This window comes from Meleagris gallopavo, chromosome 1 (genome assembly GCF_000146605.3).
Source record: "Meleagris gallopavo isolate NT-WF06-2002-E0010 breed Aviagen turkey brand Nicholas breeding stock chromosome 1, Turkey_5.1, whole genome shotgun sequence".
Lineage (NCBI taxonomy): Eukaryota > Metazoa > Chordata > Aves > Galliformes > Phasianidae > Meleagris > Meleagris gallopavo.
In genome coordinates, this window is record NC_015011.2 from 118476561 (window position 1) to 118495356 (window position 18796).

General features: G+C 35.0%; 1 protein-coding gene across 1 annotated transcript in view; it reads right to left on the reverse strand.

The window, feature by feature from the left end:
• LOC104915428 (maestro heat-like repeat-containing protein family member 2B) overlaps window positions 1–18796 on the reverse strand; it is a 72184-nt gene that overhangs the window by 7550 nt on the left and 45838 nt on the right. The window contains exon 2 of the mRNA XM_031557160.1: window positions 17422–17468. Coding sequence (XP_031413020.1) covers window positions 17422–17468 — 47 coding nt within the window. The remainder of the gene's footprint in view (window positions 1–17421; window positions 17469–18796) is intronic.

Below are 18796 nucleotides of genomic sequence, written 5' to 3' on the forward strand. Positions count from 1 at the left end.
GAAGACTAAGTTTGTATCTTATTATTCCAGTTAAAGTTATTGTCCTTCCTATTGCTATTTTTCTTTCCTTTTCTTTTTTTTTTTAAGTACAGGAGTCTACATTGCTTAGCTACGCAGTCATAAAACACAGTTCAAAATTTTCTTCTATTGTACTCAAAAATGTAATGGGTTTAACTTTATCATAGTATAGTGCTATACAGGCAATGAAAATCGTTTTCTGCCCACATTTTGTCTGAACAAATTCAGTACAGTATTGCTCTGAGAACTCAGCAGGCAGTGTATTTAATGAGGAAGGAACTAAAATAATGCTAACAGAATTTTGCATAGCTGTGATACAAGTTATTAAAGCACACAGAACTTATTAGATGTATGCAAGTGTTTTAAAGCATTTTAAATATTAATATATATTTTAAAAGACAAAATACAAATTTCCTTTTTCCTCTCCATATGCAGTAATACTGGAGACTTTTATCAAAGAATTCTTAATGTAGTTCTTCTGTATTCTTAATGTAGTTCTGGTGTCAGTAGCAACTTCTCAATGACAAGGTAGGGGATAAGGGTATGATACACTGCAAGAAACTGTCTGTGGCTGAGAGTTACATCAGATTGAGTCTTTACAGTACTAGCAGAAGCTCCCCTATGTCTCATTTTGAGCCTGTGTGCAAACTTTGAGAATGCGCATACGCTCAGATCTTGCAGCTTTATTCATTGTGATTTCAAGTCTTACAAATGTGTGCATTAATTCAGTGGAGCCAGGGATACATTCCCTTGCATATTCACCATTTTCATCAGCAGGTCTGGATGGGAGGGATACCTTCAGCTCTTCCTATCAGGTAGATTTCTTAACTGCACAGTCTGTCATATAACCAAAATGTGTGGATAGAGAGCATTTTTGGTTGTATTCCAACTTAGTTTGGACAGCAATTTGCCAAATGTAGCACCTTGCTATGGGATTTGCTGGTTATACTGCGTTTCTAGAGAACAGAGACATTTCTTCAGAGAAGTAGGACCTGCCTTTCCTGCCGAGTCATGAAGGGTTGCAACTATCAAATACTCACTGTAATCCAACCAAACAAGAAGCTAAGTCCTGTATAGCAAACACTGAATTTGAAGCATTCTGACCGAAGTCAATAGCATCAGAATGCTGGGCACACTATGTGAAAACAAATCAGATTTTATTCCTATCCTTGTTGGTGGATCACCTGAGGCAAAAGAAGGGGCATTCTTGGACCATCGCACAGGTCGTTATGGCTGAGTATTCATGCACTGCATCAACTATCCCTGCGGAATAAGTACTTTTTGTAATTGTTAATCCACGAAAACAAGAAAATTGACAGGTTTACAGAGAAGAATAATTTTCAAAGGGTAGGAAAGAAAGAAAAGTCAACAGAACTGACAACTGACAATGCAAAACTGTTTTCTATCAAGAATTGCATTTGCATTAAAGAGAGATTTTGCCGTCAGCAGAAAGAGCATCAGCTGCTGCCACAACAGCCAGTCATTACCCGCTCCAAGGGCAGGACAAAGGTTCCTGTCACAGCCCTGTTCAGAGCTACAGCACTGAGCTCCCAGCAAGCACTAAAAGGAATGTAGTAATTGCTCACTGTGCCAGCAGCTGCTCTGCTTACTCCTGAGCAAAGGGTGGAATGAACCATGATTGTCATATAGAATCTTGTGGTCTATGAACTCAGTGCACGAATAAAAGTAAATAGTGTTATATGAAGAAAAAAAAAGAAACAAAATAGAAGGAGATACTTTTCTTTCTTTAGAAAATCTCTGCATGATGTAGATAGGATCAACCAGTGGGATCTATAAAAACCTACTTCCTGTTTCAATGTAACGACCAATTATCTTGGTTTATTTATAGCGTGGCAAGTGTCAACTAGTTCAAAAATTGCTGTAAGCTCTAGTAACACCTACTTCTAGATCTTCCTAGAAATAGAAGTTAAATGCACAAAAAGCCATACATCACTGGCATAAATATAACAGGCTCACAAAAAGCAAGCTTTACAGTACACCTCTGTTAACGCACTCTATACCACAAAGTCAAGTTGAGTCTACATGCAGATTTGTAAGTTCTGACTTACACAAGAACAATCTGTCACTTCTCTATGATTAAGGAATCACAACAAGTCAAACTGATTGATGTACAATATAGTAAGATGTATCCTGAAATGCTGTTTCATGCCTTTGATTGAAAATCTTGTGTTCTATAAAAGCCTGAAACCAAGTGTTTGCTTCATAACAGTTTCTTTTCCCTTCTGCACGTTTACCCCCAAATATAATCTCAGAAGTATTCAAATTCTTAACAACCAGGTAGGAATTACCATTCTGCAGCAGAAATTCTGAAATAATACATGGCAGATTTCTGAAATTGCTCTATGAGAATCAAAATAAATGTTATATCTAAATTAATTATACTAATTCAGAAGTTCATAATTAGCATGTCCAATCTGATTATGATACCATATGATCAAGATAAAATAAACAGGTAGATCTGCTTTCACACATTGCTAGACTCAATACTAATATGTTTATATTTTTAGGTTTCACTCACTGTAAATGAGTATAATACTAAATATATATTTTTGATCTCATGCCCAGTATCAAATTAGATTGAATATGCACCATCTAAATTTATTGCAGTATATGTCATCTTCAGCTACCCAATTATTTCAGTAGCATTTGGCACAATATAATTTTAAAAGACTTTGTATGCAGGAAAAGTTCTTAATAATTCCCTAGCAAATTAATCCCTTTGGTGCAATTCTCAAAGACATGATGATAAATAAATAAATAGCCTCTTCCAGGTCAGCATAATTCTGTACTAAATACCAAGCACCTTTAGCCCTGTTAATATAAGTGACTTAACGTTCACATTAACAAATTGATTACATTCCCACTGTTTGGATTGTTTGATAATGTTTAATACTGGCTGTTTGGAAAAACAGATTTCTCTTGTCTGTTTAAAATATATAGATTTTAGCTGTACTGCTGCCCATGCCACAGGGGGAATGCCAGAAGACATCTGAAAAGCTCACAATAATATGTTCAAAATCTGCACTATTGTCTGTGCACCTCTTGTAGCAGAAAGTGAGGTGTCTGAGGCAGTGTTTGTGAGATAAATCTTAAAATCTGGACAGCTTAAATAAGAGGCTTTATGAAACAAAACATCTAAAAGAGAAAGAAGTTGAAGACTGCAACTGAAGTTGAAGCAACCCCCACCATAGAACTGTTGTTTGAATAAGGTTGAGTCAGAGCTGACAAAGCCTTCTTAAGCTATCATAGAAGTAATCAAATGCCTAGCTAGTAAAATAAATGAAAGAAGAACTGAGTGTTCTGGGATTTCTATTAAAACTAATCAATGCAGGATTATGGATATAAAATAAGCCTTTCCTATTTCAACATGAAGGCAGAGATCTCTCAGATCTCTACTGAGTAAGACAGAAAGCCTATACAGCACCAGAAATAATTTTGCTTGAAGTAGTCTGTGTGTTTAAAGACATGAACAAAAAAAATAATAATAATTAGGAATGCATCTGTGTAAATGACCAGATTCTAATATCATAAAAAGGCAATCAGACACTATAGTAGCTAGATAACCTGCAGCTGTGACTTCTGCTGTCTGATTCTCGTACAGTATGAACAAAATGGTATGTCTCAGAAAGAGCTTTAAGAAGGCATGAGGGTGATATCCTAAAGTTCACCATCTGAGGATCTGGTATAACAGTGTCTTCAAAAATATATCACTGAAAATTATGTACTATTTCCTTCAGTCTCCAAGAGTTCTGTGAGAAATTCAGAGGGGGTAGAAGGAAAATATAACTTTATTAGTCATTTTCTGTAGCTGAGTTTTATCTCCTATACCAACTATAACTGGAAACTACAGCTGAAGCTAAGAGCTAGTGACAAATTTAGTATCTCGTGATAAGTATCATAGGCTTTCCCTCCTGGGTGATAGTCTAATTAGTTTCTTAATCACTTCCTAACAATACATTCTTAATTTGGATGGAGGTGTGAATATGCGTGCGTGATTACAGACAGTCATTGAATCACATGACTGATACCAGCCAGGGTCTGGCTAGCTTGTCAAGAAAGAGCTGCAATTGACAATTAGCCGAAAATGAATATATTTTGTATTACCATAGTGGGCAGCAAAGTAGGAATGCATTGTATTTTCTATTTACATCCCTTGACTTTGATATTCAGTGTTTTCAGCAGAAAGTTAGGACTTTGGTTTCTGTATTTAATGGAGATTACATTTCAGATCATCAAGGTTTTTGCATACACACTACATGCCACAGTCTGAAGAATCAGGAAAAATCTGAGCTGGCTCTAGTTATTTCCATGAACTCTGTCCTATTTTTGTAGGTGGACTGTTGGACTGGATGATCTTGGAGGTCTTTTCCAAGCTTGATGATTCGACGATTCTCTTTCCCCACCTCTGCTGATAGGGTTCTAGCACTGCATTTCCTGCGTCCAGAAGGATAACAACTTCTTTTTCATAAATGTGCACACAATTGATTTGTATAACTCTCTGCTATGGCTGTGCAGATACTCAAGAGAACCACCTTATGTCTCCAGGTGGCACAGTGTCATGACATCCAACTGTCATTTCTTTTTCTTCAGTCCATCGTCATTTTACAATTTTGAAGAATCCAGATTTTGGTATTGGTTTTTAGTGTACTATTTAAAATAATCCATGTCATTCATTTTCTGTGAGCTTTTTGCAACAACTGTTTTACTTAAGGAAAATCAAACAACATTTCAATGAAGACTCATTTCATTAGTCAAATGGCAAAATGTCTCAGAGCCTCAGAAGTCTTAGTTAAAATTCAGTTTCTCATTATGTATGATAGTCTTTTTTTTTTTTTTCCTAGTGGGGAACTAGAAAATAAAAGTAAAGCACAAGAAAAAAATTAATTTCACATTAAAGAAATTTCACACGGCAGTAAATTAACAGGACTTGCAGAAAACACTGAAATCTGACAGAGAAGTAGATGTTACTGAAACCAGTAACATTATTCTTTCTCGAATTATACTTTCTTTGGCTAAATGTGAGGTACCTCAATGTGATGTGAATATTTTCTACTGATATTACTCCATTGTTAGTTACACTTTACTGTAGATATGGATGGAACAGCAATATTTTGTACCACAGTACAGAAATTGCTGATCTATGCATATTATATATAATAATCAAAAATACTTTGGACTTAGGAGTTTTGAAAGCTTCTGTATTCAAGAAGACTGAGGAATGTCATTGCACAAAATATTAGGCATTAGTTTGCAATGCACTGTAGCTGCCAGAGGATCCACTTTGTGTCCACTTATGTAAATACTTCATGCCAGAAAGCACAGACATAATATTCTGTTTCTAAACGACTCTGTTGACTTAGAGTTTTCGTCCTGATGGTCCCAAACAGACATGACAGTCACAACCTCTATGACCTTCCCATTACTATAAATAATATAAAAGCTTAGTGCATGTGTGGGACAGGAGTTCAATATAGAAAGGACAGTGGTGATATAGAAAAATCTGAGTGTTATTCCTCAGAGAAGTTTACATCGAATATTAGTAAAATCTCGTTGTCCAAATCAAGAAAGAAAGCACAAAGTACAGAAATAACTGCTGATATTGTAAAAAAAACAGTTTAATTTTCAAAACATAAGGAATAATGCAGAAACAACTATGCACTATGTTAACTGTAATATAAGATGTTTTCACTCAGTTTTTATGTACTGCCACAAATCCCACCACTTAAAGTAGGTGCCACCAATATTTCAGGTGTTTCTTAAACTAGTAGTGGTTACCCCACTGTCTTTTTAGAAGTCTGATTTTTAAGTCTTACTTCTGCACTTTTAGAATCTTCAAGTGACAAGAGCAAATAAATAAATAAACAGTTCAATTGATTCACTGAATTTGGACACTCTATATATTGATAATGTATTATAGAGAAACTAAAAACCATCCATTGATGAGACTGATGAGAGGATCGGATAGTGTTGAAGAACTAACAGTACAATAGTCAGCTATCACTGAATTAAAATGATACCAGAAGATAAAATCACTAACGAATAAAATATAAGAGAACAGCTTTAGGAGACTTTTAATAGTATGTAGCACATCACATAGTAAGCACAAGTATCTGTAACGTTGTTACAGATTCATATTTTTAGTGTTTTCCTAAATGCCGCCCAGAAACTTAAATAGTCAATAAGAAATAAAATTGTTTGTGGAGGATATTTCTTGTTCACTTTAAGATCCTATCCAAATAATCTTTCCAATGACATATTTTCCTGGAGCAATCCCTTGCTATTAATTTTTATTGTTATCTTCTTTTCATATGTGGGATTTTTATGAAACAGCTTGATTTGAAAATGCAAACGCATAATATTTATTTATGGACAATTATAATAGGTAATGCATAAAAATCTGACACAATAGCTTCATTTTATATATATTTGTTCAACCAGCTACAGTATATATTTTGGAGTTTGCTCAACTAATAAGAAGCATGATCTGCCTTAAAAATTAGGGCACGGAAAACAGCATCCAACAACAGTTTTGAAGTTATATTTAACATTTTATTATTTAATACAGCAAAAATTTAGGAAATTTAAGACTCCTTCTGAGTTTAACAAAGGTATTATAGGAGTGAAGTTAATCCTATTCCTAAATTTTCTCCATCATGAATCATGGATTAATTAGAAACGGATTGGCAGCTCATAACCAATGACCAACTTATGGTCTGAGAGAACCATACCTGCAATAAAGGTGCTATCAGCCTCTTTGATTTCTCGGTCTAGCAATATTTTAGGAGGAGAATTTGAAGGGAGCTAGTTCAGCTGCTGGTAGTTACATGAAATTGTTTCATTATTACATTATAGTAAGGACAAACCTCACCATAACTGCTTTGCTTTGTTTTTATTCAGCACTAATTTCTAAATGTTACAAGATGATAAGATGTACTAGAAAGCTGAGGTAGTATTTCTATATGCAACACATACTTCTTTTCTTAAAAAGTTCTCTCTGTTTTTCTTTCTCCACTTGAGTTTTAAAGTAGAAGTAACAGAAGTAATTATATTTAAAAATGGAATGAAATTTTTACTATAAAATCCTTTTGAGTGCTTCAAAAGTATACTTTTAGTCTAACTACAGCTGATCTTTTCTCAGAGGAGGTTTGTTGTTTTTTTTCCTGTACATCATATTTAAATATTAATTCTACCTTTCTTGCCTTGTATATGTAGTTGAGAAAAACAGAATCCTTCATTTCTATGATGTTATCAGTATTTATGTAATCATATAAAATAAATATTTTTTTTCTATAAAATTAAATATTATTGAGGTCTGTGGAGAAGGACCTGAGTGTTCTAACGGACAACAGGTTGGCCATGAGCCAGTAGTGTGCCCTTGTGGCCAAGAAGACCAATGGTATTCTGGGGTGATTCTCCCCCTCTACTCTGCACTGGTGAGGCCACATCCAGAGTACGGAGTCCAATTCTGGGCATATCAGTTCAAGAAAGACAGGGAACTTGTAGAGTCCTCTGTGTGGAGAGCCACAGAGATGATGGGGGACATGGAACATCTCTATGATGAAAGGCTGAGAGACCTGGGGCTCTTCAGCCTGAGAAGAGAAGGCTGAGAGGGGATCTGACCACTGTTTATAAATAACTTAAGGATGGGAGTCAAGTGGATGGGGCCAGCTCTTTTCAGTGGTGCTCTGAGATTGCACAAGGGGCAACATGTACAAACTGGAATGCAAGAAGTTCTGAAAATAAAGAAAAGCTTCTTTACTTTGAAAGTGACATAGCAGAGGAACAAGCTGCCCAGAAAGGCTGTCTTCTCTGGGGATAACCAAAACCTGTTTGGACATTTTTCTATATAATCTACTCTTGGGAACCTGTTAACAGGTGATAGAGGTCCTTTCCAACCCGTATGATTCTGCAATTCTGTGATTCTCATAAGATTTTATACTCACATCCTTGCATATTTTGAAGAAAATGTGATGTCTCTTACATATCACCAGAAGTAAGTGCAAGAGTATAATTACTCCACCAATTAACCTATATGTTCTATAGGATGCAGAAATAGTGCGTATTTGACTCAGAGGCATAGATTCAGGTCTTTGTCCTCTGCTTCAGAGGAAGTAAGATTCCCACACATACATTTTAGGTGCTTTCAGACAAGAATTTTTGGATTTAAAGACTAGGGCATGAGACTGCAAACAAGAAAGCCGAGTCCTACAATCACATCTGAACAGTTATGAAGAGTCAGGAGGATCATAATGTATGCAGGCAGAGAATAACAAACAGTGCACAAACATAACTCTAGGTTAGTTAAAATCTGGATTTTTGGATGAACAGGATCTGTATATAAGGTTGATTTCCCTTTCCTCTTTTCAGGAGACAGCCATTCAATTCTAGCTTCAGGCTTTCCTCCAGGACCATAATGTTTCTTGATCTCTGTCCTGAGATGAAAAAAATATTCTCCAAGCCATTAAACATGCATCACTTATGTTCTATCTAAACCACACTTGTTTTATGGCCTGAATGCTGACTCCTGACAAGATGTACGCACATACAGCTTAAAGAGAGCTTCATCTAAAAAGGACTCTTTCCCATATAACTCAGGGAAAAGATAATAAAAAAGAGGAGTGGGGGGAGGTGAAGGGGAATGCAATCAGGACCCCTGCACAGAAAAACTGCCCCAGAAAAACAAGCTAGAGCTGTCTCTGCCTTTGCAAGCACTCCAGCAGAGACTTGCAGTAAGTTCCTCTCCATTGAACCACACTCAATTGATTAGCCTGGGAACAAGAGGCATTTTATCATGTCAGGGCTGTTTAAGAAGCTTAATCTCAGAGGTATTTAAGAAGTTATAAACACATTTAGCATGTTTAGAAGTTATTTTAGTGTGTACTGCTCTCTCAGAAAACTCATTTCATTTGGATTTGCTGAACTCCAAGTAAGGACTGTATCTTCACATTATTTCCTAAGTCACATTACCGAACATCATTAAAGAAGAAAATATTTTTCAATGATGCAAGTCATAGCCTTGATGCAATAAGTGGAATTAAAGTAACACCCCCAGATAGTACTGTGCTGCCCTCACAACCCCATACACACCTAATAAAAGATTTGACAGTATGAATGCCTCTGTGAGTAGAAACTGTCTGTAAGGGTGACAAAAGAGAGCAGGGGCAGCAGCTACAAGAAACACTGTACTACAAGAGAAGTATTATCTGGAAGGAGCAAAGCTGGGCAAAGGAACAAAATTGCTGTTAGCTGCTGTGGAGCCAACAGCAGGAAGATTTAGGGCAGTGCATTGCAAGGAGGAAACAACAGAATCAAATTGCTTTCATACAAACCAATCTGGGTGGTCTGGGATAGAGATCACCGTTTTGATTTTGGTTTAGTTGTTCAAATGAATTATGTCCAGGGCATTTTTACCTTGTTAATCAATGTTCCTGCAGACCACAGGGGAAATAAATAAATTACTTTGCCTAGTAACAGTCCTCAGGGCAGTTCAGTTAATCTTAATCACTTCTGTTTCCCAGGACAGCTACTGTGAGCTCTTTGATTCCCCGTAATGACTTCTGGGACATGACCATTTTCCCTTCTCTCATTTTCCTACCTTGACTAAGCAGTTTAAGAAAAAATGTTTCATCACTATTGATTTTGGACAAACCAGCTGTCATCTTCCTGTCTTATGGCTGCACAAGGTTTAGAACAATGTTTTACCTCAAAGGGAAGTGTTACTGCTGATATGATCCTGCCATGAATCACAGTGGCGTACAGCCTTCCTTTGGCAGACCTGAAAACCAAGCTTCAGATTTTAATTCCAAGAATCAGCAGGATGTATAATGTTACAGTTTCATCCTAATGAGCTCAATGAAACAATATCCTGTGTTTTTTCCTAGTGCAAGCACTGGGGAATAGCTATCTTTCCCAAAACCTTGGGTCAGAACTGCATATGGAGTTCTCCCAGCCTGTGGAGACCAGCAAACACAAACTCCAGAGGCTCATTAAAACCCACATGCCATAGAGCACATTAGTGTGGGTCAGTCTGTGCAGACCATGTGGCAAGATTATGACTGCAATCAAAACTGCATAGAAGATGTGCACTACATGAGTTGCTATTGTTTTCACACTAGCTAATATGGCAATTTTTTATATTATCATTGCTGTCTGGCTGTTCAAAGTTCTAATCCTAAAATTGTCATCTATTCCTTCATCATGAATCTGTAATTTGATAACTAGGGGGAAAAGTGTCATAATTTTTCTGTGTAGATTATCAGAATTTTTGGAATAGTCTGCATGTTAATCAAAGACTTTCTCAGGTGCTGAATAACTTTTCCTTCTTCAGGTAAAATAAGTAACTAACTAATAAATATCTCCAATAGCTAAAAACTAGAAAAGTAGGGGGGAAGAGGAAGAAGTTTCAAAGGGTATAATCTAGTACAGAGACTCAGTTCTTATTTGTCACATTAAAGTTAGAGAGAATGTTACATTCACATGAAATTCTCCTTAGAGGCATTTCCAAATTTATTTCCACAATGAGCAAACCCATGTGGCTTTCCACTAGAGCTAAAGATTCTGGTCTTTATCAATCCATCTTTCTAGAAATGTTTTCATATAAAAGAGAGCTTTAAAATGTATTTGCACTAATACAACCGACACATGATTTTTATGTCTGCAGTTGCCTTTTTTATAAATTACCAGTCCTCTAAGGTAATCTTTCTACATGATATTGCAGTCAAATCTAATGTTGTATCTCTAATATCATTGCCTCTTTCCTATCCCAGGCTCTCACATGCTCCTTCCGTTACTGCTCAATCTTAAAGCTGCTTCAACAACAGGATGAATTTTTCATGGAATTACTAGGAAAAAAATTGCTGCTATTCTTTGCATTATTTGAACAGCTATTGAGCTGCACAAGTGTCATTGACTATCGTTCATCCAATAAATCACAAACTTAAGAATATTAAACACTTCTAAATATACTCCAATATATTTGAAATTACCATTTCAGTACGTCCACCTTAGTAAGCCACCTGGTGCCTTTTTATTGTTGTCATACTTTATCTAATAATGCCTATTTTTTCATCTAGTTTCTAGCAAATGGATAACACCCTCTCAGTATCTCCAAGACCATTCATTAGTTATTCCTCTTCAGAAAATTTAAATCAGAATCAGTGATTATTTAATTTAGTTATGCATCCACTATTTTAAAACTTACACTTGCCAAGTTCTTAAGCATATTAAAAAAATACTGAGATAGTCATTTAGGCAGAAAAAAACTACATTCTTCTGATGAAAAGTGTTCTTTTCAGTATCAGTCAATCTCTCCTCCGTCAGATTCCTGCTTCAGATGACTGACCAGACTAAGAAAATCAGCAGAATAGGACAATAACTCTCGCAAGATTTATTTCTGATCTTGACCTCAATTTGAGAATCTTTATTTTTAGTACCACTCTTCACCTTTTGTCACCTCCCTGTGTGCAATAAGTTCAGTACTTTTAGGAGGTTTCCCTGTTATCACATGGATGTTGGCTGTAGAGAAGTTATTTATCAACTTCAGAACAAGACACTTCTCTTGTTAAAAACCAGTTATATTTTCACTAAGGAAAATTCTTAGTAAAGGACATGTGAATAAGAGTCTGAATACAGAAGCAGGTGTTCTTCTCATACCTTCTCATACCTTCTCATTCAAAAGAGAATGCATTAGAAACAACTTGTATAGCCATTAGTTCTTACTTCACTCTTTCAAATTCTGGTTTACTTTAAAAGTAGTCAGTGCTACCCACACACAAATATGTATTTACACAGACCTGTGGATATGTGGGTAGAAGAGGTGGTGAGAACAGGCAGCCAGAGACCCAGGACTGCCGTAGCTACTGTTTGAATATCCAGCTCTGTCTGACATTTATTTAATGCTATCTCTTCTCTAAGTAAATCTATCACCCAGTCGGAAACAAGTCCAGATTTCTCGCATGGTGCTTCAGAAAATCCTGTGCTTTGTGACAATAGAAAAATAAACAGAGTTATTGGAGTTGAAAGTTTACAGAATTTAAGACAAGGAGAGATGTTCACTCAGAGTTCTCAACACTGCCACAGATTCTCTCTCCATCACCACAGCAAAAGTGAAATTTGTTTTTGCTTGTCAAGAAGACAAAAAAGTATTCTGGTCCTCCTACTTGGTTTTTATAGTGGCAAAATCTGGGACAGGCTATTTCAGTTTCGTTCAGACTTTTTAAAAGACTCCATGTACCTTACGTTCTTTACAACATCTTTGCCTTTAAAATACTTGGATGAAAGGTCAGTAATCAATCAAGTTTACTTCCTGTGATCTCAGGAGATGGAATGATCAGTGACTTGAAGGTCCCACTGACAACTACTTATCTGACCTTATTTGAAAGTCCAAAAGTGAATCTTTATTACAAACCTTTTTTTTCTACCTGACTTATAAAAATGTTTCGATACACTGCTCAAGCTTCTCAGAAAAGACTTTTTTCCAAGAAATATAAGAATGAAATGAGAGTGTAATCCATACTGATATTTAAATGTCAATCAAAGTTTAGGTATGATCAGTTTCTGCAGGTAAAATATGAGGACAAAATGGTGTTCAACATCCAATGCAAGTTTTGAGCCCCCTGACACAATAAATCATATCAACTGTGAGTATTTCAATTATCATTAACAACTGATCATATCAAAAGCCCTGTTTTCTTTGTGTAAAGAATTCTAGAGGGGCTACACTGAGCAATGTACTTAATATTAAAAACTAATTTTGCTGTACATAGACAATGAACTATTTCTGTATCCCTAAGGAACTATCACAGCTGCCCTCAGTCATGTTGTGTAGGTCTGGGTGTTGCTATCATGTAGCACTATAAGAACTGCAGTACAGCAATGCTTTACTATTCTTTCTCCTCATCTAGACAAATTTTATCTCTCCCTTCAATAAATACTTCCATTTAAGTTATCTGGCATTTTTTTTCGCAGACGTAAGGACTGAGAAAGGAAATCTTTAATGTAAAGCAGTTGTCTCAAGAGACTTCACTAGGAGGCAGAAGAATAATAATGTAGAAATCTACTTATTAAAAAACACACTTTTCCACTTTAAAAAGAGCTAACTTTTAGCAAGCACCTTCTAATTAAACTAGTGACAGGTCAACACTTATTAAAGGATATAGAAGAGCCACTGAAATTCCATGTGAGATAATTAACACATATTTGAGATAGAGAGGTATTATTAATAAGTAATTACTATTTAAAGATCACTAAAATTCATTTTGCAAGAGAACTTGCAAATCATGTTGCCAAATGCACTTAAAATCTTTTAAAGAATAATGTGTCTTGCTTTCATTTTGGATTGTATCAACACAAGAAGAATAGAATCCAAGTTTTCTGATCTTCATGTTAAATGACTTTACAGGAATCATGGCTAAATCCTAAGGTGTATTTCCATGTGCACCTGAAGACAAAAGGAAATGTTTTGATAATCTTAGTATTTTTTGAATCATCATCTTAGCTCAAATTACTTCAGATATTTTGGATGCAGAAGAATGTAAAAAAAACTAAGACTTCAGAGTTTAAAATAATGCTTTCTAACAGTAAATTTTACAAAGTGTTGCAATTGATAATATTTGGCAAATATATATCTCTGGTCCTCTCAAAATTTTCTTAAGGGATATAGCAGGTTAATGAATATATCAATTACATTTCTTCACTATAGGAAAAAAGAAGAAAAATAAACCTTCCAATCAATATGCCAATTTTTTTCATATTTATTTATGAATTTATATATATTCACATATTTCTGCATGTACAGAAGATAAAATACTTTTCTGGATTATAGATTCTTAGTGGCTTATGTATCCAACAATTCAACATCACATCAGTACTCTAGGTCACCTATGCATAAAAAAAGAGCAATGCTTTTACTGACTTGACTAGAAGCAACTATGAATTTCAAATTAAATCATGCTTCAGTACCTCCCAAATATCACGAGGTAAGCATGTATAAATTCTCATTTTCAACAGTTACCCGTTGCCCATGTATTTGCCAATCAGTAGCTGAACAGCGTTATTAAACACATACTCTCACATATCTGTGTTACATTTCTTCTTGTTGTCTTATGTTAAATATCTCAGATAATGCAGCTTCTACAACTGAATGTTTAACCCATGTTTGGCAAGCATGCACCATTGCTTGTATTCAAGAATCAATATACCCATATTAGAATTATCATGATCAGTAACATCTGCAGAAGAATTTATAGCACGTATGTGTGAAAGGCTGAGCAATTTTCAGAAGACTGTGCCTTCTTTTTTTAAGATTCTTCTTTCTAGAAATTAAAAAGAAATTGAAACTTTATGTTTTATCACCTATATTTAATGGATTTACCTTGGTTATGCTGGATTCATGCCAGAAGCTCTTACTTTTCTGTCATTAAATGAAAAATTTCAATTCAGATCTCTTAGTGATATTATTTAATATGGGCATTTGTTTGAAAATTCAATGTATATTCAAATGTATGTACAATTCAACAAGCAGAAGTTGCTCTTGTGAAGCTTCAGAGGCTGTTATAATGCAGCCTGAGCTTTAACATCAAACTGAAGTTCATATAAAGCAATAAAGCTTTTCTTCTACTTTTTACAAAAAAATTCTTTGAGTTCATGGAAGCTCATTACAAAATGATTACTATTGCTCCCTACCTTCCTCCTGTGCCCTCTACACCACTCAAAATAAGTATACCTTCACCTGTATAGTTCTGTATAGATCTGTAAAGAGAAAAGTAGATCCATCCTATTTATTTCCATATACAACATATACAAATAATACTATCTGATAGAGCAAATTCTCAGCTACAGAACACTTGTTTTCAACATAATCACCACCATTAGCATATGCATTTTCACCAGGTATGAATAAGAGCCTGCAAGTTACAATCATAAAAATCCGCACAAGCAAAAGTGACCCACTATTGCTGTCACCACTACTAAAACATCCTGCACTTACATCCACTGGTTGGTCTCCATAAATGCTCAGCAAATGTTGATGAATGTCAATGGGTGAAACTTTTTTCATGTGGAAGAATTCAATGACACACTTATAAACACAATTTATAACTTCCATGTCAGAAACTATTTTGTCAGACATCCCCACTGCTGCTATCTGTCACATGGCAACAAAATGTAATGAAATATTGGTAGGAAGGTTCAAGCTCTACTGCCATACCACCACCATCTGCCTCTGACATTGTGGGCCAACATAATAAAATAGAAGGCATTACTTTTGGAGCAGCCTTCATAATATTATCGAATTATTTTTTTGTAATCTAACAAAATTGGAATTTTTTTAGGGAAGACGTGTCAATATTCAAAGATCTCAACTAAAGGCAGGCTGGGATCCAACTGGAAACATCCACCTGTAAATAGAAATTCCTCAAAATAGGGAAGTAAGACATCAGAGAATTATAGAATTTGCGTAACCATTTAAATTAATAAATGTTGTTTTTAAAACTTGGAATTCTAACAGTGCTTTCTGTCAGGAATCCCAATCTACTTCCAAACAACAGAGAGACCAGGAAAAAAAAACAAACAAAGAAACAGAAAATGTTTGTTTTTTCCTAGGCAGGTGTTTTCATTGACTTGCTCAAGTCTTACATTATTTTTTTTGCACACTGATAAATGATCTAAGCTTCACAAACAAAACTTTATTTCATGGTATTGATCTTTCCTTGTCAAGATGAGACAATCAAAATTGACTATATTTCAGAATTAATATGATTTCTATCCCTAGCTGTCACAGACGCATAGACTCTTAGAAACTACATTACACACTAATCTGGAAATGTCATTAGGGAAAGACAGAATATTCTGCTTTTCTCAGATATTTGTCTTCTGTCATACTTATAAAGTTCTATGAATCATTCTAAATAATCTGTGAAATATATAGCACTTTTTTTTTTCTTTCTTTAATTCTCTGTATAAAATACTGGAGCAAATTTTGAAAACAAATTCCATTTGTTAGGAAGTAGGTGACTCACAATATACAGAGTATATCTGAATGAACTAGAAAAGACTGTCTTTTTATATGATGTAGTGAATACTTCTCAACCCACACTGCCAGTCACCCTAACCATGCAATTATGTGTTTTTAAAACATTTTTTCTCTAATAAAAGTAAAACTTCTGTATTACATTAATTGCAAATATGAAATCATACATGGATTTAACAGTAAGACTGTCATATTAGGTTATAAAAACATACAAACTGCAGTGAAAATGAGCTTCATTGCACTAGCTTATTTGCAGCATGGATCCATGGCATAACTAAATGAAAATGATTAAAAATAATAATAATAATGGGATAGCGTCAAGGTAATTTGGAATTATTAGATTAAAAATATGTGTAATGTTCATGACAGAGGAACTCTTTCAGAACAGTTTAAGAGTATGCATACTTTCCAAAGAATTGTTCTCATAGTTTGTAATAGTAGCACTGGCTTTGGCAGAGTGTCATCTTATGAGATTGCCTATTCCTGTTCTTCACATGCGAGTGCTATCATGGTTTTCTTCTATCAGTGATTACAAAATACAAAGCAGACATGCTTGGCCAATTTAGTTACCATGTAAGACATGGCATTACACTAACTCATTCTTTTCTTTCTCAGAAGACTTTAACAACTCATTGAAACTCATCTGAAATAAAGTCTTCATAAAAGTCATCCATCATTACCCATTCATCTCTGTGAGGCAAACACTCACCCAAAATGATTCTGGAATTTTCGGCATTTGTGCAAGTAGGACAAGTATCATGCCTTGACCACAAGAGCTTACTTTGCTAAACAAACCTAAAATCAATTATTTTATCATCAAAAATCAATTACTCCAACTGAGGTTGCATCCCTTAAGTCGTCCTTAAACTGTGTATCCCAGAGTATATCTGGTGGGAACTATTTCATCTTCAATTCAGACTGACATACAAATACAACAGCTCTTTTCTTTGGCACTGAATGAAAGCTATCATTACTGTGAATAAGTTAGAAAATCCAACAAGATGTAATCTACTAATTTTGCAGTAGCATCTATTCAATATAAAGGCTTCTTAAAAGCCTTTAAATTTGTGTAAATCCCGCTATTAAAAACTAGTAAGCAATTACCTTAATTTACCAAATTAATTAAAAAGGGTACCGTTTAACCTTTTAAAAAAGGTACCCTTTTAAAAATTTTAGGTTAGTTAAAATACCCCGTACTAATTAAAAAAATAAAAAAAAAGTTTAAGCTTCAGTAGAGGCATTTAGAAAGCTTTAGTCAGCAAGCAGAAGGCCAAGTAGGAGTGTAGGAGTGTTAGGTGCTTTGGAAGATCTAGACGCCTAGACCTAGAAGACCTAAAGGTGTGAGTTCAACTTACCTGTGTGAACAAAGATCAGCTTGTGTGTAAGTAAGTGAACTGGAAAGCTGAAAAAGAAAACTACAAAGCAGTATGAAACAAAATTCTCAGTGACTATTTGACTATTTTTATTTTAATGTATATGTTGACTATGAGCCACAGAAAAGGGAAATGACTGAGGAAACTTCATGGAGGTTGAGTAAATTAGCTTTGATGAAAAATGGAGAGGTTTTTTTTGGCCTTGGAATTTAAGTGTGCATTTCACAACAAAGCAGAAATGAAAAGGCCATGCCTTGGAGATGTAACTATTTCCTGCCATAGATCACAGCTGGTTACTTGTGACAAGAAAATGGACAATTAGTGGGGAGAGGAGTGCTGGGAAGATAGCCAGTATGTTATGACAAACCCTGTTAGATAGCTGGTTTAGAACAGCAAGGTATATAAAACATAAATTATTGTGGTCAAGCAACTTTAGGTCAGAAACTTACTATTGGCAAATATCTGCCACTATGGTGTAGGAACTGGTTGCTTATTGTTTCATACTATTTGAAATACCACGTATTTATAAGCTATTTAATGGAAGTATATTGATAGATAAAAAGAAAAAGGAAATGATGGCTGAAATGTAATATTTTGTGAACAAAATTGGAGTTTATCACTTGCTATATTTTTCTAAAAGCCTGCAAAATATTACAGTGAGATTGAGGAGGATAGGAAATTTCTGTTTTAGAAATTTAAAAGTATCTGCATTATTTTTGATCCTGCTAGCATCTAAGCTTTAATATCTAAACCAGACTAGCTCTAACTTCAGGCTAGAAGCACCAAGAATTATCAGTGCTGATTTAAAAGGCTACCTAAATAATTTACTAGTTTTCTTATCCACTCTCTACTATCCTCATCACTACTATTGTTGCCTGGACATCTCTGTATTATGTTCTATCACTAGTCCTAAGTCTTTTTACATGTATAACAGAGCAAGTTATCTGGAAAATGCTTGTTACTCTATCACAAATATTCATGTTTTCTCTTTTTTTCATATGCATGTAATTACTTCAGTTCTGAATACAAACAACATAAGCTGAAAATACAACTTTGGCTATAAGAAGCCTGTAATTCTGAGGTTCTCAAGTCCAGGCTTTTGCAATGGATCACACATGCTCTGTAGGGATGTCTGAAGGTGCCTGTTTGCTTATGTAAAAAATAACTCCATATCTTAGGATTTCAGAGTTTTCACATTGTTGTGGTTCAAAGTATCAGGAGTATCATCATAATGAATACTGTAAAGCATGCTCCTTAATAACTCATACGGTATAGTAATATAAATTACAGGTAGTCAATTTCTATCCAAAGAATAAAAGTAGATTTTACTCTTCTCCCATCTTCACTTGGAACAAAT